This window comes from Amaranthus tricolor, chromosome 16, assembly GCF_026212465.1.
Source record: "Amaranthus tricolor cultivar Red isolate AtriRed21 chromosome 16, ASM2621246v1, whole genome shotgun sequence".
Lineage (NCBI taxonomy): Eukaryota > Viridiplantae > Streptophyta > Magnoliopsida > Caryophyllales > Amaranthaceae > Amaranthus > Amaranthus tricolor.
In genome coordinates this window covers 10,335,429-10,357,334 of record NC_080062.1, presented here as the reverse complement: position 1 = coordinate 10,357,334, position 21,906 = coordinate 10,335,429, and the positions used below count along the sequence as shown (strand labels likewise).

Genomic DNA, 21,906 nt, shown 5'->3' with positions numbered 1-21,906 from the left:
TAAATAAAGTATTATGTTGTACAGTTTTATTTTATGAATTAATGTTGTAGTTGATAACATTTATTGAATATTAGTGCAATAGTATTTTTCTCATAATTTTTGATGAATTTTGTTGAACACACTTTCTAACCAAGGCATTATAGGCCAATACTGCTATGTAATGATTTAATGCCGAATTCTTTAAGTTTTAATGATTGCAATTTGAAAACAATAAAAGTAAGATAAATACAACAGTCCAACAATAGGCCAATAAAACATGTACATGAATCGGGTATATTTACAATTAAAAACTAGTACAATGTCCAATGTCCTTAATTGTATCCTAGTCCTCATCTCCCTCATCTATATTATCTAACTGTGACGGTCTAATTCGTCTCTTACAATAGTAAGAGGCTATTAAGTGACCGTCAAGTATTAATACTCGACTAAAATTGAACAGTGAACACCCACTAGTTGTGACAACCCCGCATCATCATGTGATTATGACAAGTCAAGCTCGTCCAAATAAACACCCGATGGCAAGGACAAACTCTACCCCTCGTCAGTAGGGTCAACAGTAGGTTGGGCTTGGTCCTCATGGTCATATAAAAAGGGACTAAAACTATGATCATAGGAGGATACCAATTACCAAGTGATATCCCCTTGACTGGCTACAATTGACTAGAGCAAAAGACAAAAGTTATTCCTTGTTCCCTAATATATACCACTTGTTTGCTGTTATTAATAGCAAACAAGTGATACATAATTATTATTTGTTTATAAATTATAACTTTTTTAATAAAAAAATTAAAATGACTAACAAACCAGTTTCAACTAATGCAGGATTAATTTATGGGCCACGGAAAATGGCAAGCAAAATTCTGCTTCGAGGAAATTCCAGAATCAGATTGCTGGTGGATCTAGATCTAGTTGTTCTCCAGATAACATCCAAATTTATTTACATCACAGCTGGTATTAAAAAAAATAGCACATTCAAGTTGACAACAAGCAACCTCCCTAATAGTAGACAACCTCCTCAATTTTGCGCTGTTGTCATAGAGCAGACGACTCTCAGCAAGCAGCTGTAGAAAAGTTTGAACTATCATCTGCAACATAGTAAACAACTTCGACTTAGACATCCAACAACTTAGTATACTATGGAGGTCGGAGGACAAGAAAATCTGAACTGAAGAAGTTGGTTCCAGGGTACTTTATGTAGCCAACACTAACCATGTTTAAACAAAAATAAAGGATTGCTAGGAATACATCCAATACACAATTAAGTAGCATGTAGTCCCAATAGCATCATGATGATGATGATGATGATGATGGTCCCAATAGCATGAACGTCCATATTAAAACGAGAAGTGACAAACCCAATTACATGTGCGCATATGCGTTACAAAATAAAGCATGTAAAGTAGTAGGGATTACAATCTAGGAGAACATACATACCATATGCAAAGCAAAGAGTATAGGTTACATGCTACATTTCATGCACTTTTTACTATGTCTTAATTCCTCGGAAAGCAAGATTAAGCAATTAATTCGAGTACAGTGATGACCTACATTAAAGAAATGATAATACTACCTCAACAGCAAAACTATTAGCTAAGTCCTACTTTACAATTTAGATGTTCTACGAAATAAAAATGAAGCCCTCCCAATTTTAGGTTTGGTCGGACCGGTTGTAGGCAGTTTTGAGCCTGAAACGAACTGTCACTACTGTTGAGGTCAGGCACAGGTTCATTAAGAGCCCAAGTCCGAAATGGCCCAACGATTTTCTACTCTCTTTCCGTAATTGGAACGTTGTGTTATCCAAATTTTTTATTAATATTAATAAGATACAAAATACTAACGAATTAAATGTCTACCTCCAATGAAAAAAATAGTTGCAGGCAGTTCAGTGGGTCGGTTTAGCCATTATTCTATTTGTATGTAAACTAACTGAGTTCTTGGGTGGTAGAGGGTACACCTTTATTCTTGGCGGTTCCAGGATAATCCGGTACAAAGTAGTTCTCAGATCAGCTCAATGTCCACCTTTAAGGTAGACATGAAAACCAATAAAAAAAGGCTTACTATTTAGGTGTTGCCTGGATTCCCACTATCAATTTGGAGGAGAATTTTAGGGGACAAAGAGTACATGGGAAGATTATAAATTGCAAAATAATTCTGGGAGTAAATTTATGCATGGCTTAGCATTTATACAAGAACATTCATTACCTCAAAAACAATGATTTGATTCATGGCTCTGGTATTGTCAAGGAGAGAGAAAGTGTTTGATTTGATTCATGATGGAAAGAAAGTGAGAATTCAAGATGGAGGCGAGAGAAATGGTGTTTGATTTGATCGGAAAGAGGGAGAAAGATGAAGGATGGGAGAGAGGAAGAACCATTTTAATAGGGGTGCAGGAGGAAAAAGAAAACGAAGTGCATTTGATCAAGAACACAGATAAACTAAAGACGAAAGTGAAATTTTTTTCTGTTGATATTATTACCCTGGGTTGGGTTAGGGTACTACACGTACTCTTAGATTGGAGGTAAAATTTCCATGTCTAATTATTCGCTTACAATCGCAACCATTAAAATCTTCAAAACTTATAACTGGAGTAGGCGACCTCTTACTACAAGTTTTCCCCTGAAATTAACAAGAGAAAATTTAGGAATGAATTCACAACACCGTCCAACACCCATCACCACAACCAGCGCGACCACTGCAATCAACAAAGTTGTCGTGGGCTTGGAGTGGCAATCGGAGTTGGAGTCTAGTGTGATGGTGGTGGCGTTGAAGGCCCAAATCCAGATGAAATTTTAGACTGCCATGGGATTTTGTGGTGATTTAGCATTATGGTTTTGGGGTTAAGGAGGGAGAAAGCACCATGAATGAAGAGGAGGCGAGGTGAAAATGCATTCGAGGATGAGATGGTTTTGTTTAAATAATGATGCACTCATAGGCTGTTTGATTATTGATATTAAATTTAGCTAAGAAAATTACTTGACAAGATTTATAATCATGTTTACCTACTCTAATCATTTTTTTCATCACAACCTTAATCCTCAACCATCACCTTTTGGGATGGTGGCATTAAGGAGTAATGGAAAATTAGAAAGAAAAACACATGTTTGAAGATGAGTGTTACATTAGCATGTGAATAGCATAGAAAAGTCATTTCCACTACCATATTCGATATTAAGAACCTAACAAGGTAGGGAATTTGGGTTTGAGTCGGTGTGGTAAATTAGCTTTGTTTGATTTTAATAGGGGATTAGGTGGTTTGTATAGAGAGTCAATAAGGACAAACATACTATAACATATCTATAATTCAAAACAAGGCCGAAAAGTTTACATGTAGCAACAAAGAGGAAAGAAGCAAAGTACGAAACTAAACCCCAACAGCGATATTGTGCAATGGTGGTCACCAGGAAGAAATTTAAGAGCTGCATGTAGTGAAGTGCAAAAAATTGGTCGCATCACTACCGTAACGTAACAATTTTTGAGATCTTATTTCACCGTAAAAGTGGTTTCACAACTATCACCCTGAATGTATTTGAGATTTTGCACTATGGTGTCGAGTTATAGAATATACTTCATCGAATCAAACTTGGCTTACAATCTTTGTATTTACCTTAGTTGCTCAAATATATATATCATTTGTATAAGGAAAAGAATAAGAGCAAAATGGCTTGCAAAAGATTTGGCACCTATATGTATTTATATTTTCCTCCCACATTCATGCACAATTTTGGACACATTACATTAAAAACCTAAAATTAACATTCTTTGTATTTAGCAGACAAAATGAATTGGTGGACAGACCAAGAAATTCAAAAGAAAGGAAAATATGCAAATTGTGGTATTCAAGCCAAGATAAAAAGAGAAATGAAATTTGTGTCATGATGGATGAGTGGTTAATGCAAGATGTAGCGGAGGGTAGAATATATAATAGAATCATGTGATAAAGGTGGTTGGCCAATGACGTCTAGCATTAAAGAAAAAGGACTTCACAAATGAAACACTTGTAAACCTTTTATCAACTCGAAGCCCTTGCATGGATTTCTACAAAACACAATTATTGTATAAGCTTAAAATTATAGATGAAAGAAAGTTGATGATGGGATATAAGTTTATAATATGTTCTAATAAAGATTAGAGCCAAGAGGGGAAGAAAAGAGGCTCAAAGTTGGCTGAAGTGTTGATGACCTAAGATTTTATAAAGCTACAATGTTGGAAGAATTTAAATTGTCCATGACGAAACAACTAAAATTCTTACCTTGATTAAATGCACTTTTCTTGTCATGAAACTATAGAACTTAAGTAATCATCAACAAAGGATCCAATCCCTTGATGGGATTTTTCTTTCTCGAAGAAAATGCGAAAGAAATCCTAAATCCTAAATAAGTTTCAAGAATGCAACCAATTTCAATGCAAAAACGAGAGAACATTACCAGAGAAACATTTAGCACAAAATTTCCTAATTACTTACATAAGGATGCATAAAATTTCTCAAATTCACTGTTTTCGTAACATCTTTAGAAAAACCACTTTGAGTACTATATAAGCCCATGATAGCAAATAAACCACCATAATTAATATATAAGCCCATGATAGCAAATAAAAACAACTCATAAAGATCAAAGCAAATAATTATCTTTTATTACTTTGAGTACTATCCTAAAATACTAATATTGTATCAAAAGCACTTCTATTTGAGTTATCATTACACAGCAAACACTTCCATGCAACCTTGATTAATCTCTTCCCACTTTGTCCATTTTCTCTGGTTAGTATAACTAATAAGTAGCATGTGGCTTCATTAAATTCTTCCGCTCTTATCCTTTTTCTAAATATTAAGATGTGGATGAAAAGGCATGATGGACTAACAGGAAACCGAAAGAGCCAAAGTTAAGCAAAAACATAAAAGAATAGAGAGAAAATTATTTCCTTGTACATCACACACCTAAGCAAATCAAAACTCATTCTTTTTTAGATACCTTAATGACTAACAAAATAAAAAAACAAATTTATACACTTTGAAAATGGAACCTTCTAATCATATCCGACACAAATCAAGTACTTAAATCATTGATTGATATGTGCAACATAAGTTAAGGCTCTATTTGGTAATTAGCTTATAGCTCATGGCTTTATCTTAGTTAATTGACTTATAATTTTTAGCTAGTGAAATTAGTATTCATAAGGTTGAAAATTGATGTACTATTTTATATTTTGACAAGTACGGATACATCTTTGTTATGTTAAGCTTAAAAACTTATCGAAAACGCTTCTATTTCGTAGCTTCTCAAAATTGATACCAAAAGCTAGATTTTAAATCAAAAGCTATTTGAAAAAAACTATTTTACCAAACACCAAAAATAGCTAACTCAATCCGGAAACTAAATACAATTATAAAACCTATAAGCTACCCTTAAAGCCAGATACCAATAACCCTAAACATTGACCGCACTATAAAAATCACAAGCCTATTATAAGTAAATCATCAATCACTCTTTTGCCATCCATGCTCCACTACTCTAGTCATAACTTGAGTTCAAAACGGCCAAAGAAAAAGATTCAAGGTGAAATGTATAGCAAAAAGTTATAATTTTTTCTTCCACCCCATTCCTCTAAACGTTTTAAAATTATTATTCCACAGATAATCAAATCGAAAAAAGGAATTCAATTCCTTTCATTTTGTTCACAGCGCAAACACACTTGCAAAAGTTACGCAAAGAAAAAACTATTCCCTAAACATCACTGTAGAAGAGCAAAAAGAAAGCTCAACATGTGTGTTAAGTTGCAAAAACAGAATGAATAACAGTGGTAACAAAAGAGAACTGTCACATAACAGACGTACTATAAATCTATAAACATCGGAATTACAGATCTTAGCAGGGCCAGATATTAATCTATTTCTAAAATACTTTTCACTGCAAAAATTGCATTGCTGTTCAGAAAAATTACATATAAAAGGCACTGATCAATAAAGAAAGTTTGGTCTTACCACAATGGCTTAAAACTTCAAACTTGCAGGGACTAATTAACATTGCGATTAAGCAGCCCTTGAAATGAGAGATAAAGATCTTTGTTTTCATTACCAAGTATCTCTTCTGCTTTCCTCAAGGTTTCCTGAAATGAATAAGTAGTAAGTGCTTTAATCTGCTCTGGAAAGCACAAAAACAAAGGAGGGTCCTCCCATATTTAAGGTTAATCAAGGAAACATTTGTATACACTAAGATAACCCACATGTCTAGACATCTAACCGAAAGAAAGAACAAAAACAAATATTAATGCTCTTACGAACATTTATTGAAATTTTAACTTTAGTGGCCGGACAGGGTGAGAGATTAGTTTTTTTTTATTTCAATGATGTTGACTTCCATTCTAAAGGTCAGATAAAAACTAAATAAACACCTCCACTTAACTTCAGGCTCAAAACCATCATTACTTCTTGTTCATGGCACATAACCATTATGTCTTATCCACCCGTGCCAACATACAGAGATATAAATATATAGAGTCCTTGCCCTAGTTAAGTAATTATATATTATACTCCTTCCGTTCCTTAAAAAATTCCCACAAGGAATGCTCACAAAAATCAAAAAACAATAATTATTTTGATAGTGGATATATTATATTAGTGAATAATTGATTTGATGGAGGAAAAGTATAGACCATAATTATCTAAAAAAATTTAAAAGAAAGTTAGTAGAAAAAATATGGGACCACAACTATTAAAAATATATTTTTATAAAATTAGTGAGAAACATGTAAAGACCATAAGAAATATAACAATGTCAAAAAGAAGTAATGGAAGATATGTGGGGACCACAAGCAATATAAATTTGTTAAAATGAAGTTAGTGAAAGATATTTGGAGACCATACGCATTTTTAAAATATTAAAATGAGGATGAACAAGGTTAATTTGTCCAAAATTTGTGATTAAATGAAAAGATATGGCAACAAATAGTTTAACCCAAAATTGCAAATGGGAACAACTTTAAGGAACGAAGGGATAGTTGAGGATTAGCTAGCTGAGCATGACCACAGATTTTTGAAGCTATAATGTTAGCACCAAATAATCATAAGATAGTGTTGCAATGTAATAGAAATGAGTACTAGAGTTAACTCAAAGCCACAAACAGAAACTACATACATGTTCTACTCTTGCCACCCTCAATAATACTACCATATGCAGCTCACATCAAGTAGCAACGACATCAGATAGAGAACAAGGTTTACAACTTCACATGATTACTAGTAAGTACGCAAAACACAAACTACGCAAATTAGACATTAGAGCTATTATTACCTCTCGCGATTGCTTGTGATCATTTAACTGCTTGATGTTGGCCAGAAAAGCGCTAAATTGCTCATATGACAATCGGCTCCTGGTATAGAATATATAAGTCATCTGCTTGACAAACTTGACTCAATATTGAATGAAGAATTAAAAAATGAATATTACCTAGCCTGGCGGAAAAACTCCTTTCCATCAATTCGCGGAGTTCGACCTATATCGTAAAGAATAGGTCAGTGTGCAAACATAATGTCCACAGAATACAGGTGAATATCTTAACTATCCTATCTATACAACAAAAACAGCACCATTAACTACATAATAACAAGGTTGTCATCCAACTGTAAATTTTATTAACAATGTCAAGACTCAGAGAAGTTAAATGACTGACGCAACTTGGGAAATATTCTGCTTATATATAGTCCAATGCTCATTCAGCAGACTACCTTAGGAGAAAATTAACTACTTCAAAACATAGAATATACTGCAGGAAAGCTATTTTAAACAGTGTTTCAACACTATTTTTCCAGAAACTTGCATTTCTATGTCATGAGCTATTTTTAACAGATGGGCAGCACTTGAATTTGAATCAGTGAGTGAAATTCCATACTTGGCAAAGGACGGGCCCGAGGTGGTGAGTTGGCTGCTGAGGACTGCTGACTTGAAGGATACCATGCAGGCAGAGAAGACCGCCCATCATACTGGAATGTAGTTGGAGTTGTGGCCCCAGAGTTCTTTTGGGGAGATCCAACAGCAGAATATGATTTGGGAGAACCAGTAGTGGATATAACTTTTGGAGTTCCAGTAGGAGTTAGCCGAGGAGTAATCTGGTAAGGAGTTAATGAAAATCTTTGACCAGTTTTCTTCATGGCTACAAAACCAAAAAGAAAAGTTAAGGCCTAAGAAATGCAAAATAATGACAAAGGAGAATCCAGTGAAAGAAAAAAGGGTCTCCATACTTTCATCACTTGAGTATCTTGCTTCACTAGAACCATTATAAGAATGGTACCTTGTGTAGCTGTCATCTAAAAACAGCAACCAAAATAGAAATGCATAAGTACCTTATACCATGGCATCAACGCAAATCAATAAGGCATATCATAAATAAGTAGTTTATGAGCTAAAATAACTACCTTTGTCTGAATAAGCTCTAGGAACAGATTGATCACATGTTCCAATATCAACTGTTTCAGCCTAGCATTGAAACAATATTAACAAACATTGCTTTAATTATCGAAATCCAGAACCAAGACTGCAAATTTTTGAGATGACAAACAAGCATGATTTGCCCTTGCAGCTAGGGAGGATTTTCATAATGAAGGAAAAGAACGATAAAAAAAAATAATAATAAAAGGACAAACTTACAGAATTATCTTCACTAAGTGATCGCATAAGTTGTCTCTTGAATGTCTCTAGCTGCCATGAATGAAAATAAAATAAGATATAAGTAAATGATGAATCACTTGAGCACAATTTTTAGAGATTAATCCAACAAGGATAATTCTCAAAGCAAAACATTTCAAGAGCTGCAGAACACATGAAATGTACAAGCAACAGCATCTTCTGGACTCTGATTTAAAAAACACATAGGACGCACGGCATCTACAACTACATTTATCCAGGAGTGCTTAGTGAAATATTGGTTGAAAGCAAATAGAGAGGAAAGGTATTTTCTTAGGGAGTAGACACTTCAGTTATTGTTTGGTTGGCAAATGCCAATATCATAGAAAGTAATTCCTAGAATGCTTCACCTTCCGTAAAACGTGAAGAATTCACACACCTAGTCTCCCCTAGCTAAGTGAAACTTCCCATGGAACGTAGAAATTCCCATGTCCAACCAAAAAGTCTACTCATTACCTAGAAAGTAGAATTTTCATGCTTACAACATCTAATTCTTACCAAACAACCACTAAGACTATCTTCAAGAGTTAAACCTTTAATATGGATCAAGGGAAAAAAAAAATTTAACATTTTAAAAAGTCAATTAATAAAAACAAGAACCTAAATCCCAAAAGATTGGGGTTGGCTAAGTGTTACCAAGATCGTCCAAATGTTGAACTATTAAATTATATGAAGCCTCACAAACGTCACTTCAACTATATTAGTAAAATTCAAATACTCTAATGCTCTTATTGTAGCGTAATGAAATCTCAACTCTTACTTATAATCCTCTTCTTAAGCATACACTTTCATAAGTGGATTTCACCCGTGAAACCTTTTAAGAAAGCTAAATCAAAAGATCATTATATACTTAAAAGGAATAATTTTAAATTTAAACGCCATTACTACATTTGATTTTTACATAAGGGAAATTTTACCTCTTATTTGTTTCCAATATATATATATATATATATATATATATATATATATATATATAGATATAGATATATATATATATAGATATAGATATATATATATATAGATATATATATATCTATATATATATATATATATATATATATATATATATATATATATATATATATATCGTGTACACTAAGCATATATATCGTGTACACTAAGCATATGTATCGTGTACACTAAGCATATAGTCTCCCAAGAAGTTCATTTTTTTCTATCGAAACAAAAGTTTGCAAACCTATCTATGTATATGTATATACATATATATATATATACATACATACATACATACATATATATATATATATATATATATATATATATATATATATATATATATATATATATATATATATATATATATATATATATATATATATATATATATATATATATATATATATACATATACATATATATATATATATCCCATCGTGTACACTAAGCATATAGTCTCCCAAGAAGTTCATTTTTTTCTATCGAAACAAAAGTTTGCAAACCTATCTAAAAGTTAGAACAACCTAAATAAGTTCAACAATCAGCTTAACCTACCAATTCTCTTCTTTACAACCAACATCACTAAAGGCACTTCATGTTGGGTACGGCAAAGGGGTTGGATGCCATGTACAATGCTAGAAACAGAAGTTATGTTCCAATTTCATGTTTGGTGTGCTTTTAACAGTAACGATTATTTCAATCTCTATAACTTTGAGAAGAACAATTCACGAGCATTTCATACAACGGAACTTTTAATCCTACAACTTTGAGTAGAATTGAGCTTTCGTAAAACATGATTAAGAGAGATCGGAGAGAGGTGGATGAGAAAATCTCTTGTTCTAAGCTTCCATAAACTCTTGTTAAAGTGCATTTATAAAAAAAAGAAAAAAAAAAAAAAAAGTATACAAGGTCCTTCTATGCATGGAATAGTTTCACTTGCACAAAATTTAAAGCGGATTTCATACTTTTGCATTAATTATAGGAAGATGCACAACAATACATTATAAGAGCTTTACAATTAACCAAGTAAAAAAAAAAGGAAGGAAATAGCAACCTAAATAGCCCTAAAAAATTGATTTTAGTTCCCTTAGCAACTGAAAAGCTTTGATAGACACTTAAAGATTTTATACCAAATTCCATAGAAAATCCAAGCATGTCTATCATTAGTCTTTTAGTAAACTTGGCAGAAGACAATCAAATAATCAATCTATTCCAAAACATTCAAAAACCCTTTAGCTCTTGCATCCATCACATTCCCCAACTACATTTACCTCAAACACACAAAGCTACATTTTAGAAAAAGGAGGCTCGGTAACTCGCCATGATTTAGAAAAATTTTACTACAAATTACCCGATTCAAGTAGAGAGCATAATTTCCAAGAGCTTAGTTCATAAATTTATCTAAAATCTCTAAACAAAGGTGTGTTATGTAGCAATAGTTCACTCTCTAATATATATGTTCTTCAAAAAGAAACTGCTAGAAAAACAAATTGCTTCAAAATAAGCATTTCAGCATGTAGTTGATATCATACGGAACGCTATACGTCACATCTTAATTTTAATAAGTTAAAAAAGATATTTCAATGAGCATTTCAAAATGTCATGAGCTCCAAATAAGCAAAACATTTTATACAAAGAGACTCAAGCTTTATACTCGTTCAATAGGTTTAATAAACTTTTCTGTAAACATGCAAGAAAATGAAGGTAACCAAGAGAAATTTAAATTTGGTTTTTCTACATTCATCTCTCTTTTCTCATTGTCTTTTAAAGCTTGAAAGAGCCCCTATCAGAAGACTCGTTACAAAACAAATTACATTTACTTAATGATTGCAAAGTCTAAGTGTCCTCATTTTACCAGGCAAAGTTTGATAAATGGTAAAAATTGCCTACATTAAAGCTCTGTGGTTAACAGCAAAGATGAACTATGAAAGCTAGCAAATTATTTACTATATAAAAGCTAGTTAAACTATGAAAATTTTAAATTATGTAGACTGAAATGAACTTAAATAATAGCAAAAATTATATTCAATAAATAGAGTTGAAGCTTCCTCATAATTATCCCCTTCGATTAAAAAACTAATTATTTTTTACTTCATATATTTGCCTAGCAAGTCCCAAACAAACACTATATTAAATTTACAAGATAGCAAAATATACACACACTAACAATAATGAATGAAAAATTATGAAAGATAAAAGAGTAGTGACATGTTGGAGTATAAATTTTTAGTTTATTAAAATTTAATAAATTTAAATTAGGATTTGATCCTCGAGCTATAGTAATTATTGTTATATTTTTACACTCTTAAACTATATATCATATACTTCCTCCGTTCTTATTTACTTGTACCCAAACACTTTTGCTTTTGTCAAATTGTTTATATCTAGAGTAATAAATAACGTATGACTATGTTTTTTCTCATATGATAGCAGCAATATGCAAAATACTTCAAATGATGAATAGTGTAAAAATTAATTTTGGTGCAAGTAAAAACGAATGGAAGAAGTATGAGTGGAGTGGCCAAAGCTTAAAAATACAGATAGCATTTTCAGCAAGGGCGTCGGGCCTCCCCAGGCCCCATGTACCTTCGCCCCTGTCTGTGGTGGGAAAGCAGACTCGTTCCGGACCAAATAGGCAGCCATTCAAAGTTTGATAAATAAACAAACGGTGGTTGCGAAACAAAAATCACAATTTAGATGAACAATGCAATAGAAATCTCACCTTTCCTAAATCACGGCTCAATTTGTTGACAGTAGCAGACAACGAATCTTTCTCCTGTGATAATTTCATCTTCAAACAACCAAAAAGTAGAGCAAAAAATCAGAAAAGATTATGAAATATCATTGAAAAAGAAAAAATGAAAAGTAAAAAAAAAAAAAGAGAGCTACATTTTCATCAAGAACAAGTTTCAAGCGAGAATCAGCATCTTGAAAAGCTTGTTGAAGCCTGGAAGCTTTTTCCTCAAGCTCAACAATAACTCGATCCTGTTCATGAACTTGCTGCTTAAGACGATTAGTTTCAGACTCGAGTTTAGAAACACGAGAAGCAATCGCCATGGAAGTAATCTTCCGAGCTAAATCAAGCTGGTCGTAAGGATCAGTAGGTATAACTGCTAAAATCTCATCAGAAAGATGAAAATCCGGCGAATCCATTCCAGTATTCGACATCAACGGAACCCTAAGATTGAGGAAGAAGATAGATAACGCTAAGATAAGAGGAAATTGTTGAATTTGTTAGTGGAATGTGACGATGAAGGAGGAAACAAAGGAAGCAGAATGTAGATAGAGAGAGAAGAGAGAGAAAGGGATGTGACGTTTGAGCCCACGAGAGACCGTCGAGGCTGCTACTAATGAACTCACACAAACTCAAAAATTTTCAAAATAATATTTTTATTTTAGCTCGTCTTATATGAGATCGTCTTACGGTGAAACAACTTCAAAATAAGAATTCATAAGCTAAAAGTTTTATTATTAGGCTATTTAACCCAAATATAAAGCATATCTCACGTTAAAACCGTTTCATACAAGAATTTGTGTTTTTATTTTAATTTAAAGGTGTCAACTCTAACATTAAAATAATTAATTTTAATTAAAGTAAATAATAAATAAATCAATTAAAACAAAAAAAATCATTTTGATCTAAAAGAGAACATTTCTAACATTAAAATAATTCAATTTTACGTACAAGTTTATAATCTTAAATAGAATACTTATAATCTTTTTTATTGTGTTCAATTTCAGCGTTAAATTGATCAATTCAGACCTTAAAATGAATAATAATATGTAAACCGATAATTGAAATGATCGGTAATAACTTTTAAAAGATATCTATTGTAATTATAATCTTAAATTAATCAATTATCAATTGCATACTGTTAAAAATATCATCATCATCATCATACCCGGTCTATCCCGCTCATAGAAAATTATGGTCAAGGTATGAGGAGGGAAAAAAACGACAGCTCATACACATATAGGAGAGTGCGGTCAAAAAGTCCCTCGACTCTAAAAATGTCTTCAAAGAGGGAGAAATATGCAACTATCCGAAAACTTACAACTTACAACCCACATTAGCAGTAAAATATTATAAAAAATTATAATTAAGCCAAATAAACAATTGGTCTCTCAATAAAGCGATCTTTTACGAGACGTAATGTTTGGATTGTTGTTAATAAGTGGGCGGTGTTTTCAGAGTGAGACGCTAATATGCGGAATGGGATTAAATTTGTCTTGATATGAGCACTTTTATTGGTTCAAATTTTAAGTGTTTTCCCTCCAACAACATACAACAAATTCAATATAATGCTTTAATTTGTAGGACCATTAAGTGGAACACCAAAAAGTTTTTTTCTTTTTTTACAAAATTATAAATTAAGGATGTTCACGAGGAACGTGGGAGGACCCAAAGAGGCTAGAGCTAACTAGCTAAGTGATGTTCTTGTACTATGTCAATGTCATTATGTGATACATCAATTTTAATTCACGTAATTTATTCCTTTTAATTTAAACAAATTTTAGTTTTTATATGTAGATTAAATAGCTCAATTAATATAATTATTAGTATATGGACTCTTCGTTTTGAGGTCGTTTCATAAAAAACAGTCTTTCAGAAGAATAGCTCTCAATTTATTAGTTATTTTGATTTCGCAAATTTTTAAATGAGACGGTTTTTTGGTAAGACAATTCTTAAATTTAGTATGCTAAAATAATCACTTATAATTTTATTATATTTTTAATAATTTATGTAGTGATAGAAAAATTATGTATGATAAGAGATGGAGTTGTTATTTAATTGAGAAACAACTTGTGTCTTCGAAAAATTTGATAAAAATTTGAAGTTTTTCAATGGTTTTTAAATTATTGACCCATTTTTTTCTAATAATTAGGCAATAGTTAATATTTAATTTTACTAAATTTCTCTCAGAAAGCTTACTTATCCACTTAAGTTAAAAATCAAAAAAGTTAATATTTTTAATTGGTTAAACAAGTCAATTAAAAAGCCAGCCTCTAAAAACCAACAACAATAGTATCTAACTATCAACAATAGTTTGGCAAACACATGTTAGTTTCATCGTCCGCGCATGCTAATCTTAATTCACACCTTATTCCTAATGGCTAATAGACGACATGCGCTTCTAGAGTTCAAACAATGCTTACCTCATTATTTATCTAAATACGTAAAAGAAATTGAACAAGGGTTAGACAAAATTACTAATTTAAAGATAACATTTGCACCCGAATAATATTGTAATATTGTTAGAGTATATGACATATTAAAGGCTTTTAATCATTAGTTTATACTTTTAATTGAGTTGGTTTCTTGATATGATATCAAAAATTAGCTTGACAAAAAGTTACGCATCAAATTCCAAACACCCCTTATTTAAAGTGAAATATTTCGCACTAGGTTTGAGAAAGACTTGCGTTGTATCCACAGATCAAATCTGGCCCCAGTATTTGAAAAAATAAATTTAAACATAATACATCAATACTTTGGAAATTAAGCTTAAAATATTCAAAATAAATCTGACGAATCGACATTTATCTGACCTTATAATCGAATTTGACTTTAATCCGACTCTAAAATGGATTCACAATCATGTAAAACCAATATAAACACGATATCTAATTTTAAACCGGTTTGAAACAATTGACCCAAAATCGACCTTAATTCCTCTTAATACATTACAAAATGTATTTTGTTAAGCTTATAGCACAGAGCCAGTACCTTGTCACAATGGTGGTTAAAAGTACCAACAAAGGCCAGAGCCTTGAGTGCTAGTCGGGTCAGTTGGACGTTGTTGTCCCAATTCAAATTATCTAGGTATTTGAATTATTTAAGTTGAAAACACGGATTAATGTGAGTATCAAGTTACGAATATCCCTAATAAAAATTTTATGCCAATTGAATAGAATTGTGAATGATTATAAATTTTCGGCATTAATTAAAAAACTCAATTTTATTAGGGCATTACTCAAGAGAAAAACTTGTTTAAGTAGCAAGTCAAGCTAATCAAAGAACTTGTAAAGATAAAGTATTCCAATAGAAACACCATTTTAGAGAAAAATAAATAAATAATAGACCAAAAAAAATGAAAAAGAAAAATGGAGCACTTGGTTTTGATATACAATTTACACCACATTTTATTGATTTAAGAGTACACCTATGCAATGGACTGGATAAGGATTGAGCTGAAAAATAAAATGAACGCAATTGAGCTAGACCCTCTTGATCCGCTCCAATCCAACTCAGCCCATTTTCAATTTTATTCTTTATTTTCATTGAAATAAGTATGTCAGATTGGATAAAATGACTCACACTTTAATTACTTGGTTTTGTAAAATATAATTAGGTTGTTGACTATTATAAATATTTAGTAAGGTATCATGATACAAGAAGAAAATATACCATAATTAATAACCCATTTTTAGCTCATTTTAATTATATAAGCAAAGCGTTTATTTAAAGTCCAACCAATTTTTTGGAAGAAATTAACTTATGAACTCTTTTAATTGTCCAACAATGAGTGTTTGAACTTAACAACTACATCAATAACATGAGTCAAGTCTTGTCTAAGTTGAAGTAGATAATGTATTTTCTCAATTAAAATTCTGAATTTGAATCCCATCTAATCCTATCCTTCTCTCATCCTACCTTATAATTCAGAAAAAAATTCAACAAAAGCAAACTCAATACACTTATTATTGCCCTACCAAACTTGATGCGCGAAAATAACTACAAAGTAACAAGTTCTACATTCTGCTTCTCCGAAAATTCAGCATAGCCTAGAAGAAACGAAACACTTCAAACTTGAAGACGGATTGTCCGATTAACAGGAAAATAGGTTAATCTTTGATGCACTCAATCTTAAACCGACCCAATACCTCTCATCTCCTAAAGAGCTTGTATCAATGGAATGTTGCAAATTTGCTCCATAAAAGCATCACAACCTCCAGCAAACAATATTTCGATTGATGAGCAATGTCCATCGTAAACTTTACTTGAAATTTATATAAAATTAACACCAAATGAACCATCGAGTTTGTCAAGTAAAAGTCACAAGTTTTCCTATATATACGTCCCCAACTCCACAAATAACAGTGCTTGTAGTATAAACTATGAAAGATATATACATCAAATTGATATTCCATGTCAAAAACTTGTGGTGAGCCTTTGTAGTTCGGCTAGTATGTAGAAAAGTCGAGAAGCAGGACAATATAAATGCCGTACAAGATGTTCAAGACTCCATAACTAGAATAAATCGGTATGCAGCCCCAGGTATAGGTTTTGTGCTAATGATGTATAAATATATTCATTTAACTGGCCGTATATCAACATTTTTCACACGGAATCTATATTGCGGATGGGTATCGTCATCTTCTTCATCCTCTTCATCGTCTTCTTCACTAGAATCATCTTCTACTCTATCCCAACGTGAGTAGTCAAGTCTAGAGTGCCCCTTTGGTTTTGGGATTGTTTGCCATCCCTTTGAATGAGGATCATAAGACTTTTGATCACCATTGGTTTCAGGATTTACAATACGGTCAGGAGTGTGGACATTGAGTACAGGCTTCTCAATGGTGTATGCGTCTGTGTCTTCTTTCTCCTGTGTCGCTTCTAAATCCTTCTGCTCCTCAGATTTTTCTGACATATCTGCAGTAATATCTTCATCATCTTCCTCGAGTTCGCTTTCTACCTCAGGGATCGGAGCAAGAGACTTCCTTGAGCAGAAAAATAACCATATCAAAAATAGCCAGTGGCTAAGACTAGTAAAGGTCAACAAATAAAGAGCATATATATTGACTGCACATACTAAAACTGTAGTCAACTACCTACAACTTTTATAAAATATCACCAAGGCCAACCATGAATTTGAACCTATTTTGCCTGAACTCTTATACCGGTGTCCGACTTGGATACGTGTCCAAATGTCTAACTTGGCTATTTTAAGAAAATACTTCAATATTTTGAACCAAATTGAAATGTCAAAGTGTTATACCTATGTTCGAGTATCATTATCAAGGGTCCAACACGAGTGCTTGAGTTAAAGTGAAAAGTCCAGGTAACAAAGGGTTAATTTAATATAGAACAAAAGCAAATATAAATAACTAATTGGAAATATCAACAAGCAGTTTTGTAGCTAGCAAAAAAGTTCAGTTTATATGATTATGGTTACATGAATCATATACATTTTTTGCCATTACTTTGTCCAACAACGCAGACTTTAACGGCTTTATGCTTAAAAAAAAAAAACCCATAAATAGTCCGGCTTCTAGAGATAAATGACTGAAAATATACAACTAAGAGTACTAAGTGGTGAGATTTCTATGGAAAGAAATCTATTGTAAGGAAATTAGTGATTAAGAAAAATTATGATCTCGTTGCTTCGGAATTGCCCCAAAATAATATGTCTTGCTCCTTTAGCATTTCTTAGCCGATTACTATAAAGAGGCATGGTATTAATTGGAGGTCACAAGTATCTTCTTCATCAAATCTTTAGCAGGTCGAGTCATATTGATACTCGCTAGTAAATCTAATAGGCTAAACATTGATGACCAAGCAAAAGCCTAAAATCAATTAATAACAAATTTTGACACTCTTGAAAATCCTTATACAGTTGCATAACTTTGAGACACTTCGTCATTTTTTAAGAAAATTCTAAATTCTAAATCAAAAACATAAAAGTTTCATTCATACTGCATAAGTGCTTTTAGTTCTTCGTTTCATTCCACATAACGGGTATTTTTTTATTGGATACCACCAATATAATGGAAACGGAAACAAGGATTAATTTTATGTAACAGGAAAAGAAGCCATCAAAATAGTAGTACTTTGTAGGGGTTTAGGGAGAAAGAGACATACCAATTGTGTTTTTAAACGAGCTTGCAGGTTTAAATATACTTCCGATGAGGGATTCAACTCTAGGAGTCGATTGACATCAAATAGTGCGGATTGATACTCCTTCAATGTGACCAACGTTTGGGCACGCAACATTAATGCTCCTGTGTGCTTATGATCAAGCTCAAGAACACAAGTGCATTCAGCAGCTGCCTAGGGGATCAACAGTATAGTTAGTTACAGAAGCCACAAGAGTATTCAACAGGTTGGAAATCGAGCAAAAGCATCACTCATATAAATTCAATTTTAGAAAGAAATCTATAATTATAAACAATACATAAGTTCCCCTCCAAATGAAGCAGTGCAAAGCAGACACACATACACCCCGTCTTAGCCTTTCAGGCAACATACCCAGGGTTGTTTCCTCATGCATACCCCACATCAGTCTTGATAATAGGACTTATCTAAATTCTTAACAAATAAAGAGAGAAAAGTTAAAAGGGTCCTCCTCACCGTGATATATCTTTCCACATCTAAAATTGATGCTACAAGAGCAGATAAATGAAATCTGCTAACAAAATGATACTCACATAGTCACATTAGTACATTCAGGACACATAAAACATTGAGAAACTTGGATTTATGCAGATGCCATGCTACGAATTCATTTGACTATATTTTTGCTACTTGGAAAAGCCGAAACATTTCCAAATGCTGAATTGACCAAAAATTATGTTTGGCATATCTAAAATTTGGAAATTACTTACCACGGTTTCTCCTAGGAAATCATTTACTCATAGAACTCCCAGCAATTAGATTTTTATGGCTGGTTAGCACTTTGGAAATTGCAATGGACACACGAATTGGATTAATCTTACAAGTTTTGGAAATCAATATCCACTGGAACTTGAAATCCTATGTTCTTGGCCTTATTTGTCAATCTAACAAATCTATTTTGACCGTTTCATGAATTTAAAAACCATTATTAAATTCTCCTATTTCAAATTTCCAACGTTGTCAACACTACATAATATTACTTTAGATTAAGGCCATACCAATGAAACATCATAAAACTATAGTCTAGAAGACTAGAACAACATGAAGATCAACCTTGTACAGCATGAATACAACAAAATAAAACAACTGTTTGCCCATGCAACTACAAGTCACTAAGATAGCATAATAATTCGAATGAAACTAATAAGTAATATGATCGATCATAATTCAAATTCATCACTTAAGATAACTACAATGCCAAAACTGTTCTCCCAAAAAAAAAGGGATCGGCTATGTGAACTAATAAATTTATCAATAAAAACACTAATTAATATAGTTGCACAACAGAGCTTAGTTCAATTAAGGGCACAATTTGTTCAAATTCAACTAAAATTCTCCAAATAGGTCTCAAATATAGCAAATTTGCTGGCATCGAATCGACAAATTGTAAGGAAATATTTAAAGGAAAACCATTTCTTCAATGCCAAACATAAAGTAGATTGTTAAACATATTCTTCACTATTTCCACATCTCTTGCAATTAACTGGAGCCTCAATATTCAGTCAAATTCAATTGTTGCTTAAATTCAATAGACAAAAAAATTCTAACTATATCGAATTTTCCAGATTTAAACAGCTAATTTGCGTTTTCTAAATTACAAACAACCACAATATTCACAACTCATAATAAATAATATTTAAATACTTCCACATAAAAAAAATACGAAACGAACGAACCTGCTTGAAGTCGTACAATTTAAGAAAGCAAGCGGCCCGATTACTATGAAGAGCAATCTTCTGAGCTTTAGTTTTAGCAATAGAAAGTGAATCCGAATAAAGACTTAATGCTTGAGTAAAACGACCTTCACGATACAACTGATGAGCTTTCTCAACCATATTTAATGGCGTCGGTGTCGCCATTCTCAAAATCTACTAAATCAATCAATCAATCAATCAATGAAGAAATAAAATGAATCAAAAAAGAGAAAAAAAGGAGTGATTCAAAGTGTGAAATAGATAAAATTAATCCATAGAAGAAATCTGAAACGGAATAACGGATTAATTGAAATTCGAAAGGGAAGAATCACTATAAGTAATGAGAAAGAGAAAGAGAATGGATGTAAATGCGGAGGTTGTGGGTTGATTGATTGTTAAAGATGCCTGTGGGTTTGAATTGTGAAGAAGTAACGCCTGCGCTTCCAAATTCACATTTCGAATTTCTTGGAGACAGTTCCTAAGTGCAGAGAGTAAAACACAAATCTTATACGGATCTTTTTTTTATTTTTTATTTTTTATTTTGAAAGGAATACGAATCTACTGCCTCGATCGTTCATTTCCCCTATAATTTACGGACCTCTTGTTTGAAGGCCGTCTTATTATGAGATAGTGATTTTATACAAAACGAGCTGTATTATTATTATTATCTTGAATCTCGTGCTAAGTAAGGATAATTAAAAAATATTTAAAAAAATGTCTTAAATATAATAAAATTAGTTTAAATTATCTTGATATTTTGTTAACCATGAAATTATAGATAAAATAATATTTGACGTGTGAAAGAAAAAACATATCACTTTATATTATCTTGTGCATGTAATATAAAATATTATAGTAATTACAATTTAATCTTTTGAATATATACTTCTATGTGTGTTTTTGTATATACTTCCTCTATTTTAAAATACTTGCTACATTACAGTTATTAACTTGATATTATTCATTTTTAAGCTTATTTTATATGTTTCGGCTAATGTGTAAGAAAAAATATAGTTAAGTAAAATCATGTTTGAATCGTCTAATTGCATACACTGATAATAAATTTTTTATAATTTTTAGATGTGTATAGTTCAATATATAAATTATCAAAATAACATATTGGATTGTGAAAAAAGTCAAATGTAGCAAGTATGAATAGAGAAAGTAATAAAGTATCATAATTAATTAAACTTATGAGTGCTTTTGTGTATTCTTGATGACATAAGGCAAGATATTTCATAAATGATAGATTTTTATTAGGATTATTTGCAAGGAAATACCTTTTAAAACTCTTTTTTTGTAAAGAAACACCTTTTATAATTTTTTTTGTAAAAAAACACCTTTTAAGAGACATTTTTTTAAAAAAAACACCTTAAATCAGTTTTCGGTGACTTTTGTCAACTTTCCGGCGTTAACTATGCCATTTGTCAACTTTCCGGCGTTGACTTTTATTTTTATTTTTATTTTTATTATTAATATTTTTTTTAAAAAACAATTTTATATTTATTATTATTTAAAAAAAATTAAAATAAATAAATAAATAATAATAATAATAATAATAATAATAATAATAATAATAATAATAAAAATAAAAACAAAAATAAAAAAAATAAAAAATTTTTTAAAAATTTTTAACAAATTTTTTTTATTATTTTTTTTTATTTTTCCTTTTCTTTTTATT

General features: G+C 31.7%; 2 protein-coding genes across 3 annotated transcripts; both read right to left on the bottom strand.

Moving 5' to 3' along the window:
* Nucleotides 1–751: 751 nt before the first annotated feature.
* LOC130802359 (uncharacterized protein At4g15545-like) lies at nt 752–13,159 on the bottom strand. Of its 2 annotated transcripts, XM_057666332.1 has the most exons (10): nt 12,525–13,159; nt 12,358–12,426; nt 8,643–8,693; nt 8,411–8,471; nt 8,237–8,302; nt 7,888–8,148; nt 7,446–7,491; nt 7,290–7,368; nt 5,981–6,105; nt 752–1,085 (listed from the first exon to the last, which is right to left on the bottom strand). In XM_057666332.1, exons 1-9 carry the CDS (start codon nt 12,801–12,803, stop codon nt 6,013–6,015), a joined length of 1,005 nt encoding a protein of 334 aa, XP_057522315.1. In that variant the 5' UTR covers nt 12,804–13,159; the 3' UTR covers nt 752–1,085; nt 5,981–6,012. The 2 variants fall into 2 exon arrangements, with proteins under 2 accessions (XP_057522315.1, XP_057522314.1); XM_057666331.1 differs by lacking the exon at nt 752–1,085 and having other exon boundaries at nt 5,801–6,105; nt 12,525–12,974.
* A 3,465-nt stretch (nt 13,160–16,624) lies between these two features.
* Nucleotides 16,625–20,755, bottom strand: LOC130802358 (uncharacterized). Its single transcript, XM_057666330.1, has 3 exons — nt 20,208–20,755; nt 18,499–18,687; nt 16,625–17,353 (listed from the first exon to the last, which is right to left on the bottom strand). Exons 1-3 carry the CDS (start codon nt 20,388–20,390, stop codon nt 16,949–16,951), a joined length of 777 nt encoding a protein of 258 aa, XP_057522313.1. The 5' UTR covers nt 20,391–20,755; the 3' UTR covers nt 16,625–16,948.
* Between the last annotated feature and the right edge of the window lie 1,151 nt (nt 20,756–21,906).

What these genes read in the sequence shown, in the direction of transcription:
- LOC130802359 (XM_057666332.1), bottom strand. Translation starts at nt 12,803, where the DNA reads ATGTCGAATACTGGAATGGATTCGCCGGATTTTCATCTTTCTGATGAG. An exon ending in AACTTGTTCTTGATGAAAAT is followed by an intron (nt 12,427 to 12,524) that starts GTAGCTCTCTTT and finishes GGTTGTTTGAAG; the next exon opens with ATGAAATTATCACAGGAGAA. An exon ending in TAGAGCTTATTCAGACAAAG is followed by an intron (nt 8,303 to 8,410) that starts GTAGTTATTTTA and finishes TGCTGTTTTTAG; the next exon opens with ATGACAGCTACACAAGGTAC.
- LOC130802358 (XM_057666330.1), bottom strand. Translation starts at nt 20,390, where the DNA reads ATGGCGACACCGACGCCATTAAATATGGTTGAGAAAGCTCATCAGTTG. An exon ending in AATTGTACGACTTCAAGCAG is followed by an intron (nt 18,688 to 20,207) that starts GTTCGTTCGTTT and finishes TTGATCCCCTAG; the next exon opens with GCAGCTGCTGAATGCACTTG. An exon ending in CTCGTTTAAAAACACAATTG is followed by an intron (nt 17,354 to 18,498) that starts GTATGTCTCTTT and finishes TGCTCAAGGAAG; the next exon opens with TCTCTTGCTCCGATCCCTGA.